This window comes from Eubalaena glacialis, chromosome 5, assembly GCF_028564815.1.
Source record: "Eubalaena glacialis isolate mEubGla1 chromosome 5, mEubGla1.1.hap2.+ XY, whole genome shotgun sequence".
NCBI classification, from domain to species: domain Eukaryota; kingdom Metazoa; phylum Chordata; class Mammalia; order Artiodactyla; family Balaenidae; genus Eubalaena; species Eubalaena glacialis.
Window position 1 is genome coordinate 19,114,136 of NC_083720.1, and position 25,314 is coordinate 19,139,449.

General features: G+C 42.7%; 1 protein-coding gene and 1 pseudogene across 1 annotated transcript in view; both read right to left on the reverse strand.

Annotated features, from left to right (window-relative positions):
• The window catches only part of FGF2 (fibroblast growth factor 2), a 57,089-nt gene extending 35,652 nt beyond the window's left edge, over nt 1-21,437 (reverse strand). The window contains 4 exon segments of the mRNA XM_061190988.1: nt 19,931-20,320; nt 20,323-20,371; nt 20,374-20,804; nt 21,407-21,437. Of these exon segments, the coding sequence (XP_061046971.1) occupies nt 19,931-20,320; nt 20,323-20,371; nt 20,374-20,804; nt 21,407-21,437 (901 nt within the window).
• Nucleotides 6,243-6,773, reverse strand: LOC133092575 (succinate dehydrogenase cytochrome b560 subunit, mitochondrial-like; annotated as a pseudogene).
• Nucleotides 21,438-25,314: the final 3,877 nt, after the last annotated feature.

The window sequence follows — 25,314 nt, forward strand, 5'->3', positions numbered from 1 at the left end:
GGAGAAAAATACCAAGAAGTAAGGGAATTTATCTCCCCAAAGAAAATCTTCTTATACTACGTCTTCTTATTCCTCATAATAAAAAGACAAAGAGTTAATTGCTATAGTTTATAAAGTTAAAAAAAAAGTCACAAAAGTACACAAATAGGAAAGCAAATAACATCTGGCTCTAGTACTCACACTTCGATCCCAAAAAAGGAGCCTAAAATCATAATTATTGAATGTATTTCCTTTCTCTGTGCCATGGAAAGTCATCATTTGGTTTTCTTTTGCTCCTTTCTCCTTCCCAGAGCTGGAATACCTCTCTGAAGAGAATGCCGAGAGCCCACACAACTAATTACTCAGGAGTTTTGAATATGAAAGTCTGTTTCAGCCTAAATCTTCTCTTGCATATTCCTGGGTGTGTGTTTGTTTTTCTTCTCTTTCTTCCTTTCCCTCTTCACTTTCTACCTCCCTTGCCCTGTCTGCTCCCCTGATTTAATTTATCCTTTCTGCTTCCTCCAAAAGATATATGCGGTTGATAGAAGAGAAAAAAAAATCAGACATCTATAAAGGCATCCACCATTATCTCAACATTATTTTTAGAGGAATAGGAAAGGCTTTAGGCACAGAAAGTGATTCTTCTTGAGATGCTCTGAATTGAAACCTCTTATCTCAGGCATGGAAGGGAGTCGCCCTCCCAAGTAAACTGTTCCAAGACCAGACACAAAATATAGCTCACTTTGTTCAACTCATACCTTTTACTGTAATTATCTTTTCCCGCCCCCCGCCCAAGAATTTCTAAAGTATTCTACTTTCTATCTCTATGGGAACGGTGATTTTCACATGAAGAAAAGATTATTCAGAATCTAGGCATATTCTTCCAGCTGGGCAATACAAGGGATCAAACTCCTGATTTGCATTTTTCAGATTCATGGAAAGAACTTTTAAACCAGGAAGGTGCTTTGCAGATCACCTGTCCCAACACCGATGTTTTTAAAAATAGGAAACAGTCGCTTTGACCAAAAGATGTTTTCCTTACCCCACCCAGACCTCTCCCCCTTGCAACACTCAAATCCTAAGGGCTGCTGGTCATCACGGGCCATTGCAACACCACTGGGAGCTAAACACACTGGGGTCCAGCCAATTCTTCCAAACAGCCATTTTCCACTGGAATCAGGCCTCTTCCCTCTTAGCATATGCAGCTGTTTTCTGGCTTCCTGCAACGGCATCTACAATATAAATTTCCCACCACCATACTAAAGTCTTTCATCCTTCAAGGTCCATACCCTCTCTTCCTCCTTGTCAGTGCTATCCACTGACTGTCACTGTCACTCACTGAAGACCTTGGAATTAGGCACCCCGCATCCCTTGCCATCATCTAGAGAGATGGCACTGTTCATGCAGAAGACCCACCAACAGTCGAGCCTCCGAGATCCTTGGCTTATCGAGTCTAGCAACCTGCATTCACCACTCTCATGGCCATGCCAGCATTCGAGAGCGGCTTCATCTCAAACTCCGACATGGGATAACCTCATTTCCTTCGGCTGGTTCTTCAGCCGCTTTGACTTAAATGGTGGAGTCAGGTTCAGTTATCTACCCGTCCGTAGCCTCTTGGGCTTCCCTCCTTATCACTCTGAACTCTGCGGGGCATAATTCAGGTCTCCTGCTTTTTCTTTCTCGCACTTCTGCAATCTAAGCTCCAATTTTTGGATCAATATAGCCATCTGGCTTCTCCACTCCTGCACTTGCGCTGTTGAACCTACACAGAGGAAACGTCCCCAGAAGTGACACAACCATCCAGACTGGTGTTATTATGAATGTGGGTCTCCAGCCTCAAGGGAGCCATCAGCGACCGCGGGCACATCCCGGTGTCTGTCCTCTCCCATTCCCTGCGGCAGCCGTAAGACTTAGAGCTGGCTCGACAGGCCCAGCCTGCAGCCACACCTCCCTCCCGGAGATAACACTGCCTCCTGCTTCAAAGAAAAACTGAAGATCGCAGACCTAAGGTCCCTCAATGTTCCCATACCTAAAACATATTCACTCACACTGCGCTGGCCAAGCTAAGCTCATCATTTAGTGGAACACATTTGTCTTTTCTTTCTCTCTTTTTTTTTTTAAAAACAGCAACTAAGCCACCAAAGAGGGTTTGTCATTTTGTGCCATTTTGCTACAAAACCGGCACGCTGAAATCTCTGTGTATCTGGTGGTGTTGTCTGGCATGGCCTTTTAGCTTCCCAGTGGGGAGGCACCTTGCCCCTGAGGACATAAAGATAAACAAAGAGGCCCAGTCAAGGAGACCCAACAGTCCAGGGTGCAGGTAAGGGAGACGGCAGTACATGGAAAAACTCCCCTGCTCCTGGCCCAGCACCTCATCAAAGTCCCTCACATCCCCTGCTCTCGCCCAGTAGTGCCAGTGATGTAGTCTGAGAAGTAGAAAGGCATCTGATCTCTCCCCTCCCTTACTTCTATGTTATCTTGGACCTCTCATGAGGCGCAGACAACTGACAACAGAAGTGCCTCTAGTTATGCTGATACCCCTGCTTCTCATCAATGCTAGTTTGAGGATGATGTAAGACAGAAGCAACAGACGTTTCCAATCACAGAATAGAATATGACTTTAAAAAAAAACTAACACCTCTTCTACCCAATCAGACTGCAGCCTCAACTGCCCTCTGCTGTCTGGTCCTCAGAAACAGGCATCTGAGGCCCGGTTCACTTCTGTGATGAGGGACAAGCAGGGGAGCCTTCGGAGCAGATGGCAGCTGAGAGAGACCAGGGACAGCAGTGATGCTCTCTGTGACCACAGGCGACAGCCTCAAACATCTCCACATGTAAGTATTACTCTGATCTTGTTGGGAATCCTTTTTTGTTTGTTGATTTTAATAATATCCTTTCTTCTGGAATAGGATCACTATTCTTGTTTTCAGAAATCCTAAGGAAGCAAAACTAACTCACGTATGTTGGGGGAAGGAAAAGAGAACCAGAAGACAAAAGCTAATGAAAAACAGTACAGAGGTTCCTCAGAAAATTAAACTACCATATGATCCAACAAGTCCACTTGTGGGTATTTATACAAAGAAAACAAAATCACTAACTCAAAAAGAAAATCTGCACCCATGTTCACTGCAGCATTGTTTACAATAGCCAAGACATGGAAACCACTTGTGTCCATCATTGATGGATGAATGGATAAAGAAAATGTGAAATACACACACACACACACACACACACACACACACACACACACACGAATATTATTCAGCCATAAAAAAGAAGGAAATCCTGCCATTTGTGACAACATGGATGGATCTTAAGGGCATTATGCTAAGTGAAATAAGTCAGACAAAGATGTATGCTGTATGATACCATTTATATGTGGAATCTTAAAAAAAAAAACTCTTAGATACAGAGAACAGATTGATTAATCAACTGCCGAGGCAGGGGGCTGGGAAGGTGGACAAAATGGGTAAAAGAGGTCTAAATGCACAAACTTCAAATTATAAGATAATTAAGTCCTGGGGATGTAATGTATAGTACGGTGACCATAGTTAACAATACTGTGCTGTATAATTAAAAGTTGCTAGAAGGGTAGATCTTAAAAGTTCTCATCATAAGAAAAAAAAATCTGTATCTATGTGAGATGATAGATGTTAACTAAACTTACTGTGGTGATCTGTTCATAATATATACATATATCAAATCATTATGTTGTATAACTAAAACTAGTACAATGCTGTATGTCAATTATATCTCAATTTAGAAAAGGAAAAGGGAGGAGAGGAGGGAGAGGAGGGGGAGGAGAAAGAAGCTAGCCTCCATGTTCCCTGGCAAGCACCAGTCATGGAAGGTGGAGCCTCCTTGGGGTCTCAGTGGGGACCAAAGCAAAATGATCTCAGCATGAATAGGAGGCCAGCCTCATGCCTCTCTCAGGAACCCTCCGCCCCACGTCCTTGGGATATCGCTGTGAATAAGGGGGTCCTATCCAAGCCAGGGTTGAACACTTAGGCCAGTCTAGGATTTATGCCAACAAGGGCCCTGCGATGGTTAATGTCATGTGTCAACTTGGCTGGGCCATGGTGCCCAGATATCTGGTCAAACATTATTCTGGATGCTTCTGTGAGGGGTGTTTTTGGATGAGGTTTATATTTGAAGTGGTGGACTTTGAATAAAGTGGACTGTCCCCCATAATGTGGGTGGCCACATCCAATCACTTGAAGGCCTAGTAGAACAAAAGACTGACCTTCCCTGAGCAAGAAGGAATTCTGCCAGCAGACGGCCTTCTGAACTTGAACTACAACACTGGCTCTCCTCTGCGTCTCCAGCCTAACAGGTTCCCAGCTTCCATAATCACATGAATCAATTTCTTAAAATAAATCCCTCCTTCCCCCTCCCCCCTCCCTCTCCTACTCTCTCTATCTCATCTGTATCTCCTAATGGTTCTGTTTCTCTGGAGAACCCTGACTGACTCAGTCCTCCTACAAATTGAGTTGCTAGGTCATCAGGAGATAAGCAGCTGTTTAGCTGTTGCCCTAGGCAGCATCCTCACCAGCAGGGCTAGCCTCTGTGATGAGACTCCAAAGTCAGGCTGACCTTCCGTGAGCACTGCTGCTTGGATGTCAAACCCCGTCCACAGGGTCAGTCCAAACTGCACCCGCGCTGGTCTCCTCCCTTCCCAGAGTCTCCTTGCTTCCATTAAACTTACTCCATCCCTCTGTGATCTGATCCAGTCCCTTCATGTCTCTTCCAGCCCACTGTTGCACCAGTATAGGACTTTCCCAAAGAACACGGTTATGATTCACTTTAAAAAAGTAAACTATATCATGCAGAATACATTTAGATTTAGATTTTTGGTATGCTTTGACTTAGAATGTACAGTGAATTAGAAATAATTAGTACTAATTAAGCACCATTTCCCAAAGCAAAGTAAAGCAGTTTTACTGATAACGACCAAGGCCATGCATCTGAGTGGGGCTTAAGAGGAAATAAGCCAAAGAATGGATGAAGGAGTGAGAAGTGGGTTCCTTCTAGCGGGCAGGCATAGGCCTGGGCACTGCTCACCGACAATCAGTCAACTAGGGTGCGGCGTCCATCTGTGTGACCGACGGCCAAAGACCCCACGCATAGCTCCACCCTCCCAAGACAGAAGCCTCTTGGTTACCATCTCATCTCTCTCTGTCCCTTCATATTCAAACACCCCAGAGAATAGTATCCACCATCTGTCTCTGCTCCCTCACTCCCATTCATCCTTCTCAGAAATCTTTATATAAATAATATGTGGATATGTAATTGTTAAAATTTTCCAAATATATAGATAAAGAAGTAAAGATCCCCCTTCATTTCTTCTCTCTCAATCCTAGCCCCCTCTCCAAAGTTATAAGCACGAGTTAGCAGTTTGGTATACATCTTTTTCAGCTCTTAGCCTACCTATTTACTCCATAAGTATATAGTCCTTTTGTGTGTGTGCATTTTTATAAATGGGGTAATTTTTGTGTGTTATTCCAATAATTTCCTTTTTGTTTCCAAAGACAAAATGATCTTTTTAATTCAGTTTCAGAAAAAGCTGTCACATGAATTTGGTTTAGAAAACATGACAATAAGAGGCTTGGTTTTTCTGTAAATGCAAGGAAAAGAAATAACCGTTAATAGGTTCAATGATAATTTTCTGGATCTTCCTCTTGCATCAAAAGCTATATATCTTCTCCCCAAAGCACCTGCTCCAAGAGCCAACTCACTCTCTTTATCTGCCTCTAGCCGGGACAGGCTAATTCCCCTCCACCTCCCCTCTCTTCTTTCAGTCACACTGTGTTGGTGCTAAAGACCCTGGGCTCTGACCAATGAACAGAATTGTCCTTTAAGCCAGCAACCCACAGGCAGTGGGACCCAAAGCCCCACTCTCAGTCCCCATGGCAGAGGCCACAGAGCTGGCATTGTTTCTACTGTCTCAGGAAGAAGGAGCCAAAAGCTGACCCTCAGCACAAAGAAAGGCCTAATATGAAGAAAGACTGAGCGCTCCCAGGCCCAGAGTAGGCTGCAAGCTACAGTCAGGAAAAGGGAGTTATTGCAGTCATTCCACCTTTAGAAATAAATAAGGGGAAAACTGGACCCTTTTCCACTACTATGGTTCTACAAGGTCCTCTACTGCTGAGCTCCAAGGGGCTCTGCAAGCACAAAAGGGTCTAAACAAATCAGGAGAACTTTGCTCTGGCTGAAGATAAGAGTGACAAGCAGGAAGACAGGTCAATGTAATAATCTGCAGGAAGATGATGCTGGGAACTCCGGCTCTTCACAGGGCTGCCAGCCCTACAGAGGACAACACGGTAAGAACCAAGACAAGCACTCCAGACTGGTATAGCTGGGGAATTGTCAGGCCCTTTCTTGATCCCACATCAGGAGTCGGATCCCATTCCAGGTGTGACACATGAGAAGGAAGATGAGTGCAAATTGGGCTGTGTGGATCAGTGCTGGCCCCAAACACAGGGATTTCACAAGTTCCAAATGAGACTCAAAGCTCCCAGGGATCAAAAGGGCCGACAAGCAAAAAGAGAGACCCCTGCACCCAAGGCAATACCAGTGCCGTGGTGGCAAATGGACATCACCATGGGAAGAGACCAGCTACAGATAGCGATATGGGGAGACAAAGGGTGCTCTGAACCACTGTTGTTATTCCAGAACCTCTCCATCTCTTCTTTGGCTGTGGTTTCTAAAGGAACAGCATTTCTGATACAGAGCTGAGGACCAAGGTGGGCACAGAGGCAATGACGGCCAATATGTCTCAACAAGAGCACAGCCATCTTGGGTTCCGGCCTGGACAGAAGTCCAATAATTTCCTTTTTTCTCTCGACAAAATGGAGACCCTTCTATTCTAATGCATGTACTTCACTTATGATGTGCCAGGCAATGGTGTAAGAGATCTACATTTCTCAACTGGACTACCACAATAAATTTCCTAACTCTCCTCCCTACTCCCAGCCTTCTACCCTTCGATCCATCCCACACACCTGCCTGAGGGATTTTACAAAAGCCCAAATTTGATATTCTTATTCTTATGATTAAACTCTTTCACTGACTCCCCACTGCCTCGAGGATAAAGACCAAATTGTTAGCATGGCTTACAAAGCCCATCACAATCCAGGCCCTTCCATATATCAGGACAAAACTATAATTCGAAAAGATACATGCACCCCTGTGTTCATAGCAGCACTATTTACAATAGCCAAGACATGGAAACAACCTAAATGTCCATCAACAGACGAATGGATAAAGAAGGTGTGGTATACATATAAAATGGAATACTACTCAGCCATAAAAAAATGAAATAATGCCATTTGCAGCTGCATGAATGGACCCAGAGATCATCATACTAAGCAAAGTCAGAAAGACAAATACCATATGATATCATTCATATGTGGAATCTAAAATATGACACAAATGAACTTATCTATGAAACAGAAACAGACTCACAGACATAAAGATCAGACTTGTGGTTGTCAAAGGGGAGGGGGAGCGAGGGGAGGTTGGACTGAGAGTCTGGGACTAGCAGATGCAAACTCTTATGTAGAGAGTGGATAAACAGCAAGGATACACAGCACAGGGAATGATACCCAATATTTTGTAATAACCTATAAGGGAAAAGAATCCAAAAAGAAATAGCTATATGTGTATGTACATATATGTGTATGTACAACTGAATCATTTGCTGTACACCAGAAACTAACACAACTTTGTAAATCAACTATACTTCAATTTAAAAAAAAAAAAAAAAAAGAATCCGGGCCCTCCCTACGTGGCTGGCCTTACCTCTTACTATAACCCTACACTCTAGCCACGCCAAAATGTTTGCAGTTCCCAAAGCATACCAAACCTGGAGCTGCTTCCTTGGCCTTCATGCCCTTATGTGCCTTCCAAGAAAAATTAGTTGAGTTGCAAAACATATATAAATAACCAAATGAATTCTGCTGCTGTATGGGAATGTTAGCCATACTGCTGTTAAAAGTGGTATAGAGGGTCTAGCAAAAACTGTTAACTCTGTTTAGAATAAGGACCTAAAGCATCACTTTTTGGTGGCAATTAGATAATAGAGTCAGCTGCCAGGCAAAGATCTAGTTGCCTCCCAACACCCAGGCCAGCAGTCCCTCCTGTTTGAAGCCTTTTCTGACTTCCCTGCAGAATCACCGTCCTCCTTAATATGACCTCACTCTTCCCCTAGGACACAACACAAGCAAAGCAGCCGTAACATTTCAGTGTCCTTACTGACTTACATCTCTTTCTTGTCCTGCCGGACAATATACACCTTAAGGGGCAGAGGCCTACATTTTTTTAATTGAATTAAAATATTTTTAATTCAATCTTAATTGACTTAAAATATTGTGTTAGTTTCAGGTGGTAGGTGCCTACATTATCTGACTTTTAATCCCCAGCACCCAATGCTATATAGGACAATATAGTAGAAATTCTGTGGTTAAAATGGCAAATCAAAAAATATATTATTTTTATTGAGGTACAACTTAATATTTAAGATGAGTTACAAAGATATTGACAATATACCAAGACCAAAAACAACCAAACAGAAACTTTAAAAATGGCTTTTAAATAAGGCAAATAGAAAATAAGAGTTAAAAATTGGTGAAGCCAGGACTGAGATTACTATACTTGCTAGAAGCACACCACATATTCGGCTTCCTAGAAGCCAGTAGCCATAACAAGTTTCCCAGAGTCCATAAGGTTAGAACAAACTGGCCACTAAGGAGAAGCATAACTAGTCCTGACATGGTTACCACAGAGAAATTTCTCTCAGGAGTCCTCAGAGGGGACACTATGTAATGAGATAAACAGCAGCTTTACATATTTCTTAGAATTAACACAGACACCAGTTTCAGAGAGATGTGACTCTTGAAAATCGTTTACCATAAACTACAGTCTCACACCAACACATTCAAATTGGTTCTCTCGCTGACGGTCAGGTTAATTAGAAGATATACCTTAGTTATTAGTGGTAGTATCCTTAACATATTTTGGACCATGGACAACTTTTTGAGAACCTGATAAAATGCTATGTATCTTCTCCTCAGAAACAACACCCTGACATAATATTTTGCATCTATTTTCAGGAGATTATGGAAACCTGAAGCTTTTCCATGGACCACCCGTGTTAAAATCCACAACCCGGAGGAAAGATGTACTATAGATCCTTGAGTCAGGCCTCCATAAACATTATTTCCCACAGCAGGACCTTAAAAAAGTGCTGCTCTCTGGCCTATGGGCTGAATTGTAAAGAACCATGTGCTTTAACTGTCAGCCATGGTGAGCATTAGGCTCCTTCTAGAAAATCAGAGGTGCCTACAAGGAACACCCAATCACTTCTGGAGGTGATACCATGGGCAAGGCCAAGAGTCTCCAGAATTCTACAACACAAAAGCTCTACAGTCCTACATCATTAAGCACGGCCAAAAATAATTTAAGTCTGGAAAATATTCAACATAGGTATAACCAAATAGATATCCCAACTGGTTTTTTTCTCCCCCCTAATCTCATTAAAACACTCAAAGACTATCTACTTTTTGAGTAATGTAACTTCCTGCAATGACTTCCAAGAAAAATTAGTTGAGCTGCAAAACATACATGTAAATCACTAAATGAATTCTCCTGCTGTATGGGGATGTGAGCTACACTGCAGTTAAAAGTTGGGTGGAAGGTCTAGCAAAAATTATAACCTTGGGGCTTCCCTGGTGGCGTAGTGGTTGAGAGTCTGCCTGCCAATGCAGGGGACACGGGTTCGAGCCCTGGTCTGGGAAGATCCCACATGCCGCGGAGCAACTGGGCCCGTGAGCCACAAGTACTGAGCCTGCGCGTCTGGAGCCTGTGCTCCGCAACAAGAGAGGCCGCGATAGTGAGAGGCCCGCGCACCGCGATGAAGAGTGGCCCCCGCTTGCCGCAACTGGAGAAAGCCCTCGCACAGAAACGAAGACCCAACACAGCCAAAAATAAATAAATAAATAAATAAAAATTAAAAAAAAAAAATTATAACCTTGAATTAGAATAAGAATCTAAAGCTTCACTTTTGGGTGGTAATTAGAAAACAGAGTCAGCTGTCTATTAAGAATACTTTTAGATTATGATAATAAATTCATATCACCAATTTATCTTTTTTACCTTTTAGAGGGAGAGCATACTTCCAGCTCATTAAAAGTGATACAGTCCTTAGCCTGGCCTTAGAAACCCAAACATGAAAAACTCTAGACTCTCTCCCAAAGAAAATATATTTCTTTTGTAGAAGGTTATTATGAGAAGTTTGGTCTGATATTCCACTGAAATGAACATATCAAGCCTATGTATGTTACTACTCTCCCATTATATATTACCCTATTTACTACTTTCTGTGTTATTTTCTTTTCTCAGTATTCTCAAGCCTCTTGGAATTTTTTTTTCAAGGAACTACCTCAAGCTTACTACCTATATAGAGTTTCCGGAAAATAGCTTTATCCCACTTTTTGATATATAAGACAACCACTCATCTGCTGGTAACTTTCCTATTCTCTATCATTCTCATAGACTTTTAACAGTGCCCACATCTGTAAGCGATGTGTGTACCAGGCGACTGGACTGTTTCGAGTCCATGTTTTTCTGAGGAGAGGAATAACAAGATCGGAGCTGCTCTCTGGAAAGATTACTCTGCCGAAGAACAATATCCAGTTGATTAGATGTGTTATGGGCTGAATTGTATCTCCCACCCCCTGCTGCCCCAAACTCATATGTTGAAGCCCTAGGCCCCAGTACCTCAGAAAATGACTATTTGGAGATAGGGCCTCTGAAGAGGTGATTAAATTAAAATGAGGCCATTAGGGTGGGCCCTAACCAAATGTGAACCAAGAAGAGGAGGTCTGTATGTGTGCAAAGAGAGATGACCATGTGAAAGGGCAGCAAGAAGGCAGCTGTCTGTGAGCCAAGAAGAAGCCTCAGAAAGACCAAACCTGCAGACACTTTAATCTCGGACTTCTAGGCTTCAGAACTACGGGAAAATTAATTTCTATTGTTTGAGCCCCTCAGTCCACGGTATTTTGTTATGGCAGCCCTAGCAAACTTACACAGATGGGACAGGCTAGAAGCCACTGGCAACAGTCAGGGACAGAACTAGAGCAGCTGTGGCAACAATGCAGAGGCCAGTGTGAGTGTAAAAGACACTGCAGAACCGAAATGCACAGGGCCTGAGAAAGGGATGTGAGGATTGAGGAAAATGAAGAGTAGAAATTTACTCCAAGAGATGGGCATGGTTGGCAAGAAATTTTTTAAAATATATTTTATATTTTAAAATACAGGGGAGTCAAAAAAGGGAGGCAAGTGATTCCAAGGAAAGAGGAGCTTCATTTTTCATTTTAGACACATTTCTAGATGTGTCTGGCTAAGCACTTTCTTTGTATCTTTTTGTCTTATCTTGTTCTTTATTTCCTCACACACTAGACATCCAAACAATTATTGGTTGACTGAAAATCTCACTTGGTGAAGAAGATTAAAATAAAATAGGTCCAAGTACATCTGCTTTTTGTCTTTTGGTTGCTTTTTTAATCTTATACCACATGTCCTTAAAGAGTGAGCCTATCTTGAATTTCCTTGAAAGGGCCTAACTGTAATTTTTAAACATCCTTTTAGTTATTCTCTTTGCATTTTCTGAATGCTTTAGCTTATTCTGCATCTTAATCTTCCAGACCCCATCTTTGAGGTTCATTCCATTCTTATACAGTATTTATCCTTAATTACATCCTACTCTTTCTATTTTACTTTTTAAATTAAATATGCCATTTCAAAATCTTTTGAGTGCTTCAGAAAACAACCTCTAAATATTAAAGAGCTGTTTCATAATAAATCATGACAGAAATACTTTCTAAACAAAAAAGAATGCAATAAAGCAAGGGGTGGGAGAAAAGATGACAGAGGCTAACTTTGCTAGACATGGTAAAGGCTCTGGGAAGAGTTTAAATAATTTTTTTAAATCACTAATTCTGTTCAAATTTCTGCTACACCATCCATCTAGAATTCTGGCCATGAACTGTGTTCTGAACACTAAGAAGTATGGAAGGCACAATTAATTACTTCTTGTCACAAACAAAGAGATCATGTTTTGAAAAGCCAACAGCAAAAACCCTACCCTTATCTGTAAAATGAAAATGTTACTTGTTTCAGAAGATTGTAATAAGATTAAACATATTGTTCATAAAGCTGACACAGAGCATGTTCTCAAGAATTTCATTCATTCATTGAAAAAACACTCAGTAAATAATAAGGTCCAAGGAATACAGAGGTGAAGGTCAAACAACTGGTCCTTCCTCTATGAAGGTACAGGGACTTTGCCTAGTCATTATGGTAATCTCCCTAGGTGTCTGGCTAAGGCTGGACAGATCCCATCAACCCCTCATGCTTTAATACCCTCCCTCCAGAACAGTCTGTGTCTCACTTTCCCCACCTGGTCACAGCTGAAGGTGTTGCTGTAATTCATTATTTTTTAATCTAACACTTGTTGTATATGCCTTCTTCATATACTACTGTGCTCTACTAAACCAGTTAGCAAGATTGGCTTCCCAATTTTACTTGCACTATATTCCCATTACTAAACTGTTGCATTTAGAGTAATGTATAAATATAAGTATGTAAGAAGAACTTCTAAAACTAAGAAACACACTCAAAATAGAATATTTCTCTTTTCACATAATTGTTTTGACAAATGCTTTGCCTCAAAGAAGATAAGGAGATAAGATTACTCAATCTTACATTTAAAGATTAAATTTGACTCAGAGAGAGGCTCTCCAAATTTCTGATTCTAGTAAGATAAAAAGTAACAAAAGAGGACCAACCATGCAAAATCCAAGATTATACCATCCCAGAATCAGAATTTCCAAGATGAAAGGACCTTCTTCTCGAGTCCCCATCCAATTCAAGTAGTCATCCAACCAGTGAATAATGACACCTGCCCCTACATAAACACACATACACACTTGTCAAGTAAGCCAAAGGTAGAAATAGCTAAGAAGGGAAAGGTCAAATGACACGAGAGAATACAAAAATTTTAAAAAATAAAAAGATGGGAAAAGAAACATAATTAATAGAAAAAATGAAAATATATAAAGAAGACATATAGCAGGTGTTAAAATATATGTTATTAGGCAGTAAATAATTTCATTTCTAATTCAAAACAAACACTGTTCATCAAGTGTTATATTTCAAAAAGTAATTTTTTAAAAGGACGTATTATTTGAACTCTGTTACTCTTCCATTTCCTATTTATGTTATGACCAGCTGTAAACCTATGAATTGTTTTCTCTTTATAAAATGATTCAGCTCAGAAAGCAGTAGAATGAGACTGGTCATTCAGCAATCTCTCCCACCCACCCTTGCAGACATCACATCACAAAGACTATGACTCACTTTGTCATACAGTTTCTATCCTTTTAAGAGTTTTATGATTGTTGTGATGAATACTGGCTCATAAATCTGAATGAATATTAGGATGAAACTATTTGTGTCATTTCCTCACAGCCAAAGCAGATACTAACAATGGTACCAGACGGTTCTTAATCCTACTTTATAAAATGATTCACAGGTTTTAGACTTGAGAGAGAGAGATTTAAGGATTAAAGTATGTGATTCAAGTATGAATTCTCAGATCTGTATTTTTTAATTAGCGGGTTATAACTAGTTCTGGAATTGGCTAGAAATGTTATGTTATTCAATAGCTGAAAAGAAAATCTTCCACAATAAAAATTAATCCTAACAAATGATTGTGTTTTACCTTTATTGCTTCCTTCGAATAATGTGAAAGGTGTCACTGCAGAAGGAACTACAGTGATGCTACATTCAATTTATCCATTTATCCACGCCTCGTGCTGAAGTATGTATGCTTATTTATTTAAAGTTCTAGCTCATTCAACAATACAGATTGAACTTCTTCAATGGGCCTCAGCCTGGTCATTCACTGAGCAGTGGAGTCAAGGCGATCCTAGGGTGAGTAAATGCAGTCTCAGACCTCAGAGTAGAAAAGAGTAAAGGACTGCTAGGTAATGTCATTTGAATTTTTAAAAATCCTTGCCAACTAGAAATTTCCAGTAAAATTGAGGGACGTGAAGTTAAAACATATCAAGTTATTAGAGAGAATTTTTAGACAGCATGCAGGAGAGGAAAGACAGGTAGGTACAGGGCGGTAGGAAAGAAATGGGGCCTGACGCACACCTAGGACTGGGGTAAGGTAAGAGGATTAACGGCCAGTTAAAGGCTAAGAGAAGAAGAAGGATGTGAGAAGACGATCAGAAAGGAAGTGAGAAGACGTGGCTAATCTGCTGGGTACGTGTTGAACTTAACACACACTCTCCACAGAGAGGACAGAGCTCACAGTCCCAGTGCAGCAGACAAACACATCCACAACTACAACAAAAATCATGAAGTCCGCCGGAGAATACGTACCAAGTACTACGGGAAATGCAGAGACGGAAACAATTAATTCTCCCTGCGAAGGCAGGGGAAAGTTTCACAAAGGAGAAGACCACTGAGCTGACTCAAAAGATCTTCCCAGAGAAAGGTGGGAGAGGGAGGAGCGTGTGAGAGAAGGATTGATAAGAAAAAGAAGGATTTTCCAAAAACAAGGCTCACAAGTGGAAAAGCCCATCACTGTAATAGTGATGGGTCTGTCAGGTGAGAGACTACAGTGAAAGCACAGGGCACTGGCAGCGCCGAGGGGTGTGGATGGCAGAGAGTGGGAAACAAGACTGAACAGGTGGGTCATATTTGAGAGGGAAAGTCGGGGAGACGATGGTTGTAGGTAAATAAAGGACAGGGGAACGGAGACAAGGCAAAGAAAAGTCACTGAGGTAGGGAAGACTCCAAGGCGTCTAGCTTTGGAGACCAGAAGGATAATTTCACTACAAACAAATTCGGTAGGAAGGGTGCTAGTTGGAGAAAACGGTGTGATGGTCTGTTTTACATGGGTTGAGTTGAGGCTGTGGCAGTGCATCTGTCCGTCAGGCAGTGAAAAACACGGTACTAACACAGAGATGGGAAATCAGAGACAAAGACTATAATTGATCTGCTGAAGGACCATGAGTACACAGAAAGACGGGTAGAGCGCCAAAACAGAGCCTTGGGGAATATTATAGCAAAAGACCGAAAGAAGGAGAAACCAGAGGAAAAGACAGTCGGATGGGTGAGAGGAAACCAGGTTGATGTGGTGTAACAGAAGCCAAGGAATTCTCGGGAAGACAGAGGCAGACAATGGTGTCTAGTGTCAGAAGTAGGGTGACAAATTGGCTAAGTCCATGTGATTGAACTGGAAGACTGCTGGGGCCCAGAATGATTTAAGTAGAATACCAGGTGCAGAATCCAGAGTTAAAAAGAGAAAAGGAGATGAAGTAGAAGAGCGTACAGGATTCTAGGGTATTGGCCACAAAAGAAAGAATGAACAAACAATGCACAGCATACCTGAGGAATTTTATATCACACAGTACATGGTAAAAATCTTAGGTGCTTTTTAAAGAAAACAGGATTCATAATGAGAGCTTTAAACTAATTATCCTGAGAAATGATTCATCTTTTTATAGATTACCCTTAAAAATGCTAATAGCCAGCTTTTAAGATTCCAAAATATTTTCCAAATATAATTTTGTTACATATAATCATCCTCATTAAAAGACTGACCAAGTGTCTAAACTTATGTGTTAACTGCACCAAGAGAACTATAAACCTCGACCGTGCTTTATACAGCATGTGGTCCAGGAGGAGTTATTCCACGGGATGGTCCACACAGAATGTTCTCATCAGCAGCTGACATTTAGTGAGAATTCCCAGAGTAAAACGTACAAACTTTTTATGATGTTTATTTATATGGAGAAGTCATGGTTCCTACCTTAAGATGCCAGCATTTTCTCAAAGTGCGTAAATCATGAACAGAGAATAATCCACTCACAGAATCTAGCCAGATCATTACTACACTATACAAACTTCCTTTAAAAAACAAACAAAAACAACAACAAAAAACTTTTCCCACCCCAGAATATCTTTAAAATCTGTGAAATAAAAGGTCTGAAGCCTCCCTTTGAATTTCGCAAGTTCATGTTTTTAACGATGAGGGGTTACATGGAATGTGTGCAATGGCACAGGGCACGGGAGTCACACAGACTGGGATCCCATCCCTGCTCCACATGGGGGTGGACGGGTCCCTCAGTCTCTTCAAGGCTCAGTGTCCTCTGGAGCCTGGAAGCCGAGAAGTGGGGCAAGCAGGCAGTCACCTCCTGGGAGAAGCCCTCCTAGGAGAGGCCCAAGGGTTGATCCAGCACTTCTAACTACCTTCATTTTTTCCAAAATAAGAGCATCTGGAATAAATTTGATGCTAAAATGCACACAAGCAGCATACTTTGCCCTGACTATACGCCACCACGTGTTGTACGTGCTGCTTGGGATAAAATGTCCTCTCTTCTGAATGTTTTCACGTGGTTCACTACTTTAGGGCGTACACGTAATAACGTTACCCATTCCCATGGGCATTTGGAAGGGGCCTGTAAAAACATCCAGGACGCCGAAGGGAAGGTGGTGGGGGTTCGGCGCGCACGCGGGGGGACGCACAGGCTCCGTCTTTGTTTTTATCTTGTTTTTTAGCAAGACTCTCGTGTCAAACACAGGTTATTCCAGGATTATAAGAAAAGTGCAGGAAAGTTGCCTTTTCAAAGGCAACTTGTGAAAGCAATTCAAGAGAGAACCCAGGTGAGAAGCACAAGTGATCTTCAGCAATACAGAGAAGCTGGAAACACGGGCGTCCAGGCGTCTGATCCCTTCCTTTCTGCCGCCGTCCGCCCCGCCCCGTGTCCTCTCCAGAACCTGAGCTACGGCCCCCGCCCCTAAGCAGCGCCCCACATTCATGCCACAGCCTTCACAGCTCCCCGCCCCCCAGCTCCAGATCTCCTGGTCAGGCTTTGGGGAAGAAACTGCACGTGCAATTTAATCCACGCTAAACGGTAAAATCCGAACGCTGCTGAACTCTTCCTTCCAGAGGGACCCTCCTTCCTCGGTATCCGTGGGGGGCCGGTTCCAGGATCCCACGCAGGTACCAACAACCGTGGAGCCTCAAGTCCCTCGAGGAACGTGGCGTAGCAGTGCTGACCCTCATCTCCGCAGATGGGGAACCCTCGGGTACGGGGAGCAGACTGTATTTGCATTTTAGAAACGTCCGGAAAGAAAGTGTTAACGCCAAAGGAATAAATCTCCAATGACAGATTTTAGGGTCCATTGGGCAAAGCAGTTTGGGGAATGGGGCCTTGGATTTTCCAACGTTTCAAATAGGTCTAGATATCTGGGCCTTAATTCGGAGGGAAGTTGTAGCAACCGTTAACTGATTTCTCCACGTTTCCTGATCAGTTTTGCTCGTTCAGGGGAATGGAGGGGATGTAACTCAGAGGATATTGTTATGTCATTTTTTTTCTTATATATTTTCTTATATATATTTCCCATCAGTCTCCTCCTGGTTTGGTCAACTATCAGTATGCCTTCGACATGCCAGAAAAAAACACTGTACTTAAACTTACAACCAGGTTGGGCTATACAAAAGTGGCCTAAATTTATCATTTTTAGGTTTATATTCTTGTCAGGCTATCACCTGCTACAAGGTGATTTTAAAAAATCAGTGCTCTCCACAGATCTGGATGAATATTCTACTCTTCACTTTTAAACAGCTTGTCTTTAGCTAGTTACCAAGTTGGTAGGGTTTCTCAACCTTAGCACTTTTAACATTTAGGGTCAGAACATTTTTTGCTGAGGGATTAGGGAGGTATCTTGTGCACTGTAGCATCATCCCTGGCCTCTACTTATTAAATGCCAATAGCACCCTTCCAGGCGTGACAACCAAAAATGTCTCCAGGCATTGCTAGATGTTACCTGGAGGTGGAAGGGGGCAGGCAGTATCAATCCTATTTGAGTACAACTGAGTTAAAATAAGATTACAAAAATGACAGCCCAGCCCAGAACTGGGAATAAAAAGTTAACAGTTGTTTTTACAAGGGTGGTAACGCGGTATGCAATTCAGAATTACCCTCACTCGCTAGCCCCTATACAGTTTTGTTCTAAAGGAAATAGGGTATCGAGAGTGTCAAAGAAAAAAACTGTAACTAATAAAATGTCTGGAAAAAAAAAAGAGTACTAGGGGAAGCCTCAATATGAACCCAATCTGGGGGAGAGTTCTTCTGTCTTCTAGTCAAAGAACATGCTCCTTTTTGTGCTACTAGAAAAGAGCAAAACTAATTGGGACATATGTGCACCTTGCCCTAACCAGCTGGGCTAGCCTGGCAGACAACTGCAGAACAAACTCCAAACACAAAGATGATTTTGTGAAATCCATTTAAGTTACCAAAATAGAGAAAGAGCGCTACCGATAGATTGGACTACAAGCGTCTTTTCAGATTCACTGGATAGTACATGAGAAATTTTTTAATTATGGCAGGCCTGAAAACAATTACAGACCTGCATCTTTTGCTTGTTGCTATTTTGGAACCAATAAAGACTCAAGTCTTATGAAAGCACATTTCCCATTCCCGAATGTGTCAATGCAGGCTTGGCTGCAGAGCTCTCTCCTCTTCCTACTCCCGCATTCCAAAGTGAAGGACACACCATTAGCATCATAAGGTAAAGACAGACTCCTGCGGGTCTTTTCTCAGGCAAAAGGAGGACCAGGTTTTCCACCTGAAACCCATAAAGGAAGGAATGGCAGAACAAACAGCTTTCAAAAGAGATGTTTTACCTACACTTACAGGATGACAGTTAAAATATATCTGATCTCTTTCTCTCACTTCCAATTCATCAGTATTTTTATCAGCCCATTTTACACCTTTTTCCTATCTTTTCTCTAGACCAGTGGGTTCTCAAAGTGTGCTCCCTGGTCAGCATCACCTGGGAACTTGTTAGAAATGCAAATCAGGCCCCACTAAGCAATCAGACCTAAGCAATCTGAAACTCTGGGAGATGGTTCAGCCATGTGTTATAACAAAGCTTCCAGGTGATTCTAATGGACCCCTAAAGTTTGAGAACTAATGACTTAGGCCAATCTTCTTTCTATAACCACAGATAGATTTTATTTTATTTTATTTTTACAGAAAACGAAACTGCATACTAGTAAACTGAGTCCTCTGTGCACTTTATATAAATCCTCATTTGATCCTCAAGCCTGATGCAAGGTTGATTATCCCCACTTTCGGGATGAGGAAACGGGCTCAAGGGATAAGGGTCGCTGAAGTTCCCATAGCTAATAACTGCAAGTGGAAGATTAAAGTTTTTGCAGTTCTTTTCACTACTGCAACAAAGGTCTACAGCACTTTATTAATACAGTCCATACTTTCTGCTCTGTCAGTTTTCCGAAATTCGGGGGAAAAAATAGAAATGGATGGGTGAGAGCAGTGTGCCAACTGCCTTGGATCCTGCCGAACTGGAATTTAAGGTCACGGCTCTGGAAAGGTATCTTTCCAGTATGGAACGTTTAATTCGGCTGCGGTCCCTCCTGGCTTTGTCCCGGGGACTGCGCGCATCCCACAGACAAGGGGTCGGAACTTCAGGCTGGGGGCGCCGGCGGCACCTCCGTGAGCCACCCACCTCTGCTCGGCCGCCGGGCATCCCCGACGCGACAGGTTGTCTGCGCCCAGAGGGTCGACGGCAAGGCCCGGGCGCCCTGCAGCCCCGGGCCCAGGGGACTGGTTTACCAGTGGAAACCGGACTCCAAAGCCTGGGCGACCGTCTACCCGCCACCGCAGCTCGGGGCAGGAGGGGTCGAGTGGTGAACCCGAAACCGCCGAGGGCCGCGCAGGGAGAGACCACAAGCCCCACTGGGGTCAGAGTGAAGAGAAAGAAGGAGCGCGGAGGCTGGAAGGCAGGGGCGAAGGGGAGAACGGCAGGGGATGGAGACGGCGCGGGGGAGGAAGAGCCCGCCAGCACTCACTGTGAGGGTCGCTCTTCTCGCGGACCCCGTCCACTCGGCCGTCGGGATGGATGCGCAGGAAGAAGCCCCCGTTTTTGCAGTACAGCCGCTTGGGGTCCTTGAAGTGGCCGGGCGGGAAGGCGCCGCTGCCGCCGTCCTCCGGCAGGGCAGGCAGCGTGGTGATGCTCCCGGCTGCCATGGCCCCGCCAGCGCCCTGCCGGGGTCCCCGAGCCCCTGGAGCCGCGCGGGGAGTCGCCGCGCCCCGGCCCCGGCCTCGGACGCGCTCCGGGGCGCGGCCCCGGCCCCGGCCCCCCAGCCTCCCTCCCCGCGGCACGCGGCCGCGCCCGCGGGCCCCCAGCCTCAAGCTGTTCGCCGCTTCCCTCTCCGCCGGCCCTAGAGCGCGGGGAGCCGAGCGGCCCGGGAGCTGGGGGTGAGGGCTGGGTGTCTCCGCGGCCGCCGCTCCCGGGAGGGCCGCCTCCCGAAGCTGCAGCGCCAGGGTTCCTTTTGCAACCGCGGGCACAGCGTCCGCTGATCTGGCAGCAGCCGGGCCGCGGCGTCACATCTTCTACGTCTCCACCCGCGAACGCCCACCAACCCCGCAGGCCCCCGGTCCTCCTCCCTTCCTGCGCGCCGCCCCCTACTCGCTCGGCGTTTTCTGGGACCGGTCTCTGGGTCGGGCGCTCTGGCCGCAGCACGCAAGCGCGCGACCTCCGTGCCCGGGGGGGAGCCCGAACGCAGGCGGGGGGCGGGGGAGGTGCGGGGATGCGGCGCGAGGCCACGGCCCGGGCCTCCGCCGCTCCGGGGGCTCGGCCCCGCCGGTTCCCCAGAAGGCGCCCAGTCCAACCCCGCGCAACGCAAATCACATTCAGACTTTCTCCACACTGCGGAGCTTTTGCTGTGCAACCAGCCGTGATTCGACTTTTCAAAGTTTAGATGCAATTTTCTCCCCCATTCTTTTTCCCTGCCAGCGTTTCAGAGCGGAGAAACTATTTCCACCCCCAAGAAGCAGAGGAATCGGAAGCGAGGGAGGGTTCTGTGTCAGAATAGGTTTCGAACTTCTCTCATCACCAAAAGACGAGGGTTACGCACAAGCACAAACTGCTAACACTGAAGGCAGAGGCTGAAGCAGTTCACCAACATAAGCGAAGAAAGAGGCCAGAGGAGGCGAGCGGGTTGGGTTGCTAAGAGGAAAAGGCTTTTCTTTTACTAACCTAACTAACTTGAATTAGACAAACGTAGAAAGATGAAGATGGGCCTCAAATCCTAGTCGTGATAGAAGTATGTTAATGTCTTATTCTAGCTAAACTGTGAGGCATTTCTTGGAGGGAGGGTAGTTTACTGAAAATCCCAAGCTACAAAATTGAAGTTAATTGCACTTTGCTAATTTTCAGTAGAATATAACAGGTACTACAGATTATCAAAATGTCCATCCACAGAACTTCATATACTGAGCACCTACTGTTTGCAAAGCTTTTCAGTAAGTGCAGTGGGAGATACCCAATCTTCTGGCACAGTGAGGCTGATACATGGGGAGCACGAACAACACAAATACGAGCAGAAAGTGTCAAGGCCACAGAAGTGTAAAAATAAAGTTTCGTGAGATTTCAGATAAGGGGTAACTCAGCTTCAGGGTAGGCAGGGGGTAGGGAAAGCTTCTTGGAAGATGTGAGAATACAGAAGTTCCTCTATTTAAGAACGTATTTGGTTTCAAAAGATTATCCATCAGTGCACTCGTTCATAAGTCTCCAAGAGGTGTTTAACTGTACATGCATTTCTAGGATGTATGAATCGATTCTTTGGAGCTTTAAAACCACGAATACTCTTCTCCGGGCTGATGTATGTTCTCTGACATCTCTCTCCAAAATGGACAGGTTTTATCTGCTTTGAAGATCTGTTAAGACAAACAGCTCCCTTCCAGATGATCTCTGTGGGTATCCTAGGGAATGCTTAAAGCTACTGCAGCATGCATCAGGTTGCCACTTAACTTGGAAATCAAGTTAGATTTGAATAAGCCTTGAACTCCGGGTCACACAAACCTGAGTATTCCAAGAGCAAAGGGATAAAAGCTAAGTCAAAATATTTTTGAACAGTAGCATCCAGAAATTTGGGGAACAGCTACAAGCAGTTAAGTAATCTGTATGCTAATAGACCACAGGTCCTGTGGAACTGCATCCCATGTACAATAACTGCTTGTTTCCTAGTTCCTTCCAAAAGCAGAGGAGGAGATGTCACATGAAATGGATAAGCCAGCTCTGGGAATCTAGGTCTCCAAGACAAATAGTGTTAATTCCAAGAAGACATCATTAAGAAAGTTGTCTCATGTTCCTACCCAGACTCTTCTCAACACACACCTGTACACACACAGAGAGACAGACAAAATATTCTTAGATGCAATCAATTTGCTCTCAGCTGAACCATGAGCAATCAACTTACATTCGCAATTTACCCAACTATAAGGATGAATATTAAAATAAAGATAATTTTGAAAAATAACTAGAACCAATAGGAGAATTCTATAAGATGATGAATACAAAACTCATTATTTTTAAAAACCATTAGTTTCCAGTGTTAACTATTTAGGAACCATAAAGGAAAGAGGAATTTCCCTTACAACACCAAAGTAAATTACTTTGGAATTAATAAGAATTGTTCAGAATCTAAATGATGAAAAGTACAAAGACTTAACGAGAACTTAAAAAAATTTTAAGTGTTCCTGGATGGAAACATACAGTAAAATAACAATGTCAAATACCCCTAACCATATTTAAAACTTTTAAACAATATTAGTTAAAAATTTTAGCACCATTTAAAAACAATCTAACAATATTGTAAAATTCATTTGGACAAATAAACGTATAAGAATAGCAAATACTTTTTTTTTAATTGCAGGGAAAAAATCTGAAAGACTTTTAAGTGGACAAAAATGATTACTAAATATCTTCAATGGAAAATTGGGCATTGTCTAGGTTATCTGATTCTGTGGGGTCTCTGTACCTTTGTCTTTGAGCAACTTTACAACTCTTGTAAGTTGTAGATAACTTTCATGGACTGAATTGTGTCCCCACCTCCCCCAGATTCCTATGTTGAAGTTCTAACCTTCAGCGTGACTGTATTTGGAGATGGGGCCTTTTAAGTAGGTAATTAAGATTAAATGAAGTCATAAGGGTGGGTTCTTATAATGGACTAATTAGGCAAAAAATGAAATAAAAGGATCCAGTTTGCCAAGGAAGAAGTAAATCTATCTGTATTTGCAGAGGACACAATCTTATATATAGAAAACCCTGAAGAACACACACACACAAACACAGACACACACACAACTATCTGAGCTAATAAATGACTTCAGCAAGGTTGCAGGATACAAGATCAGTATATTAAAATCAGTTGTATTTCTTAACACTAGTAAAGAACAATCCAAAAATGAAATTAAGGAAACAATTCCATTTTCAATAGCATCAAAATAAATAAAATATTTAGGAATAAATTTAACCAAAGAAGTTCAAGACTTATATACCAAAAACTACAAAACATTATTTGGAAGAAATTAAATAAGATGTAAATAAATGGGAAGACATCTGTATTCACGGATTGAAAGACAATATTGTTAAGATGGTAATTCTCAAATTGATCTACAGCTTCAATGCATTCTCTGTCAAAATTCCAACTTCCTGGGCTTCCCTGGTGGCGCAGTGGTTGAGAATCTGCCTGCCAATGCAGGGGACACGGGTTCGAGCCCTGGTCTGGGAAGATCCCGCATGCCACCGAGCAGCTGGGCCCGTGAGCCACAATTACTGAGCCTGCGCGTCTGGAGCCTGTGCTCCGCAACAAGAGAGGCCGCGATAGTGAGAGGCCCGCGCAACGCCATGAAGAGTGGTCCCCGCTTGCCACAACTAGAGAAAGCCCTCGCACAGAAACGAAGACCCAACACAGCAATCAATCAATCAATCAATCAATCAATAAATAAGAACGTGAATTTATTAAAAAAAAAAAAATTCCAACTTCCTTTTTTGAAGAAATTGACAAGCCAATTATGACACTGATATGGACAGGTGAAGGACTGAGAATAGCCAAAACAGTCTTGAACAAGAAGAACAGAGTTGGAAGACTTGATTTCAAAACTTTCTACAAAGCTACAATGTATAGGACAGTGTGATACAGGATTAAGGGTAGACATATAAATCAATGCAATAGAATTGAGAGTCAAAAAATAAACTCTGACATTTATGATCAACTGATTTTCAACAAGGGTGCCAAAACCATTCAATGGGGAAAGAAGAGTCTTTCCAACAAAGGTGTTGGGACTAGATATTCACATGAAAAGAATTAATTTGGACTCCTGCCTCACACTATATTTTAAAAAATTAACTCAACATAGATCATAGACTTAAATGTAAAAGCTAAAACTATGAACCCTCTTAGATGAAAACATAGGTATAAATCTTTGTGACCTTGGCTTAGGCAATGGTTTCTTAGATATGGCACTAAAGACACAAGCAACAATAGATAAATTGTACTTCATCCAAATTAGAAAGTTTTGTGTATCAAATCAGACTATAGAGAAAATGAAAGGTATCCAGAGAATGGGAGAAAATTTTGCAAATCATATATATGATGAGAGTCTAGTCTCCAAAATATATAAAGAACTGTTACAACTCAACAGTAAAAAGACAACCCAATTTAAAAGTGGACAAAGTATTTGAATAGACATTTCCCCAAAGAATCTACAAAAATAGCCAATAAGTATGTGAGAAGATGTTCAAGATAGTCATTAGTAAAATGTAAATCAAAACCACAATGAGTTATCACTTCACACCCACTAAAATAGCTATAAGAAAAAACAAACAAACAAACAAAAAACAGAAAATAACAAGGGCTCTCAAGGGTGTGGAATAATTGGAACCTTCATACAATGCTGGTGGGAACATAAATATAGAGAAGAATCTGGCAGCTCCTCAAAAAATTAAACATAGAGTCACCGTATGACCTAGCAATTGCATTCATATATATATATGAAATTAAAACTATGTTCACACAAAAACACATCAATGAATGTTCATAGCAGCATTATTCATAATAGCCAAAAAGTGGAAACTACCCAAATGTCTATCAATTGACAAATGGATAAACAAAATTTGGTATATCCATACAACGGAATATTATTTGACTCTAAAAACCAATGAAATACTGATACATGCTAAAACATAGATGAACCTTGTTACAGTGGAATCAGAAAAGCCAGAAAGAAGAGCATGATTCCATGTATACAAAATGTCAAGCATAGACAAAAATCCACAGAAATACAAAGCAGATATGGGGCTGCCAAGGGCTGGGAGAAGAGGGGGCTGGGGAGTGACTGCTAGCAGATGTAGGGTGTTTTTGGAGTGATGAAAAGGCTCTGCAGTTAG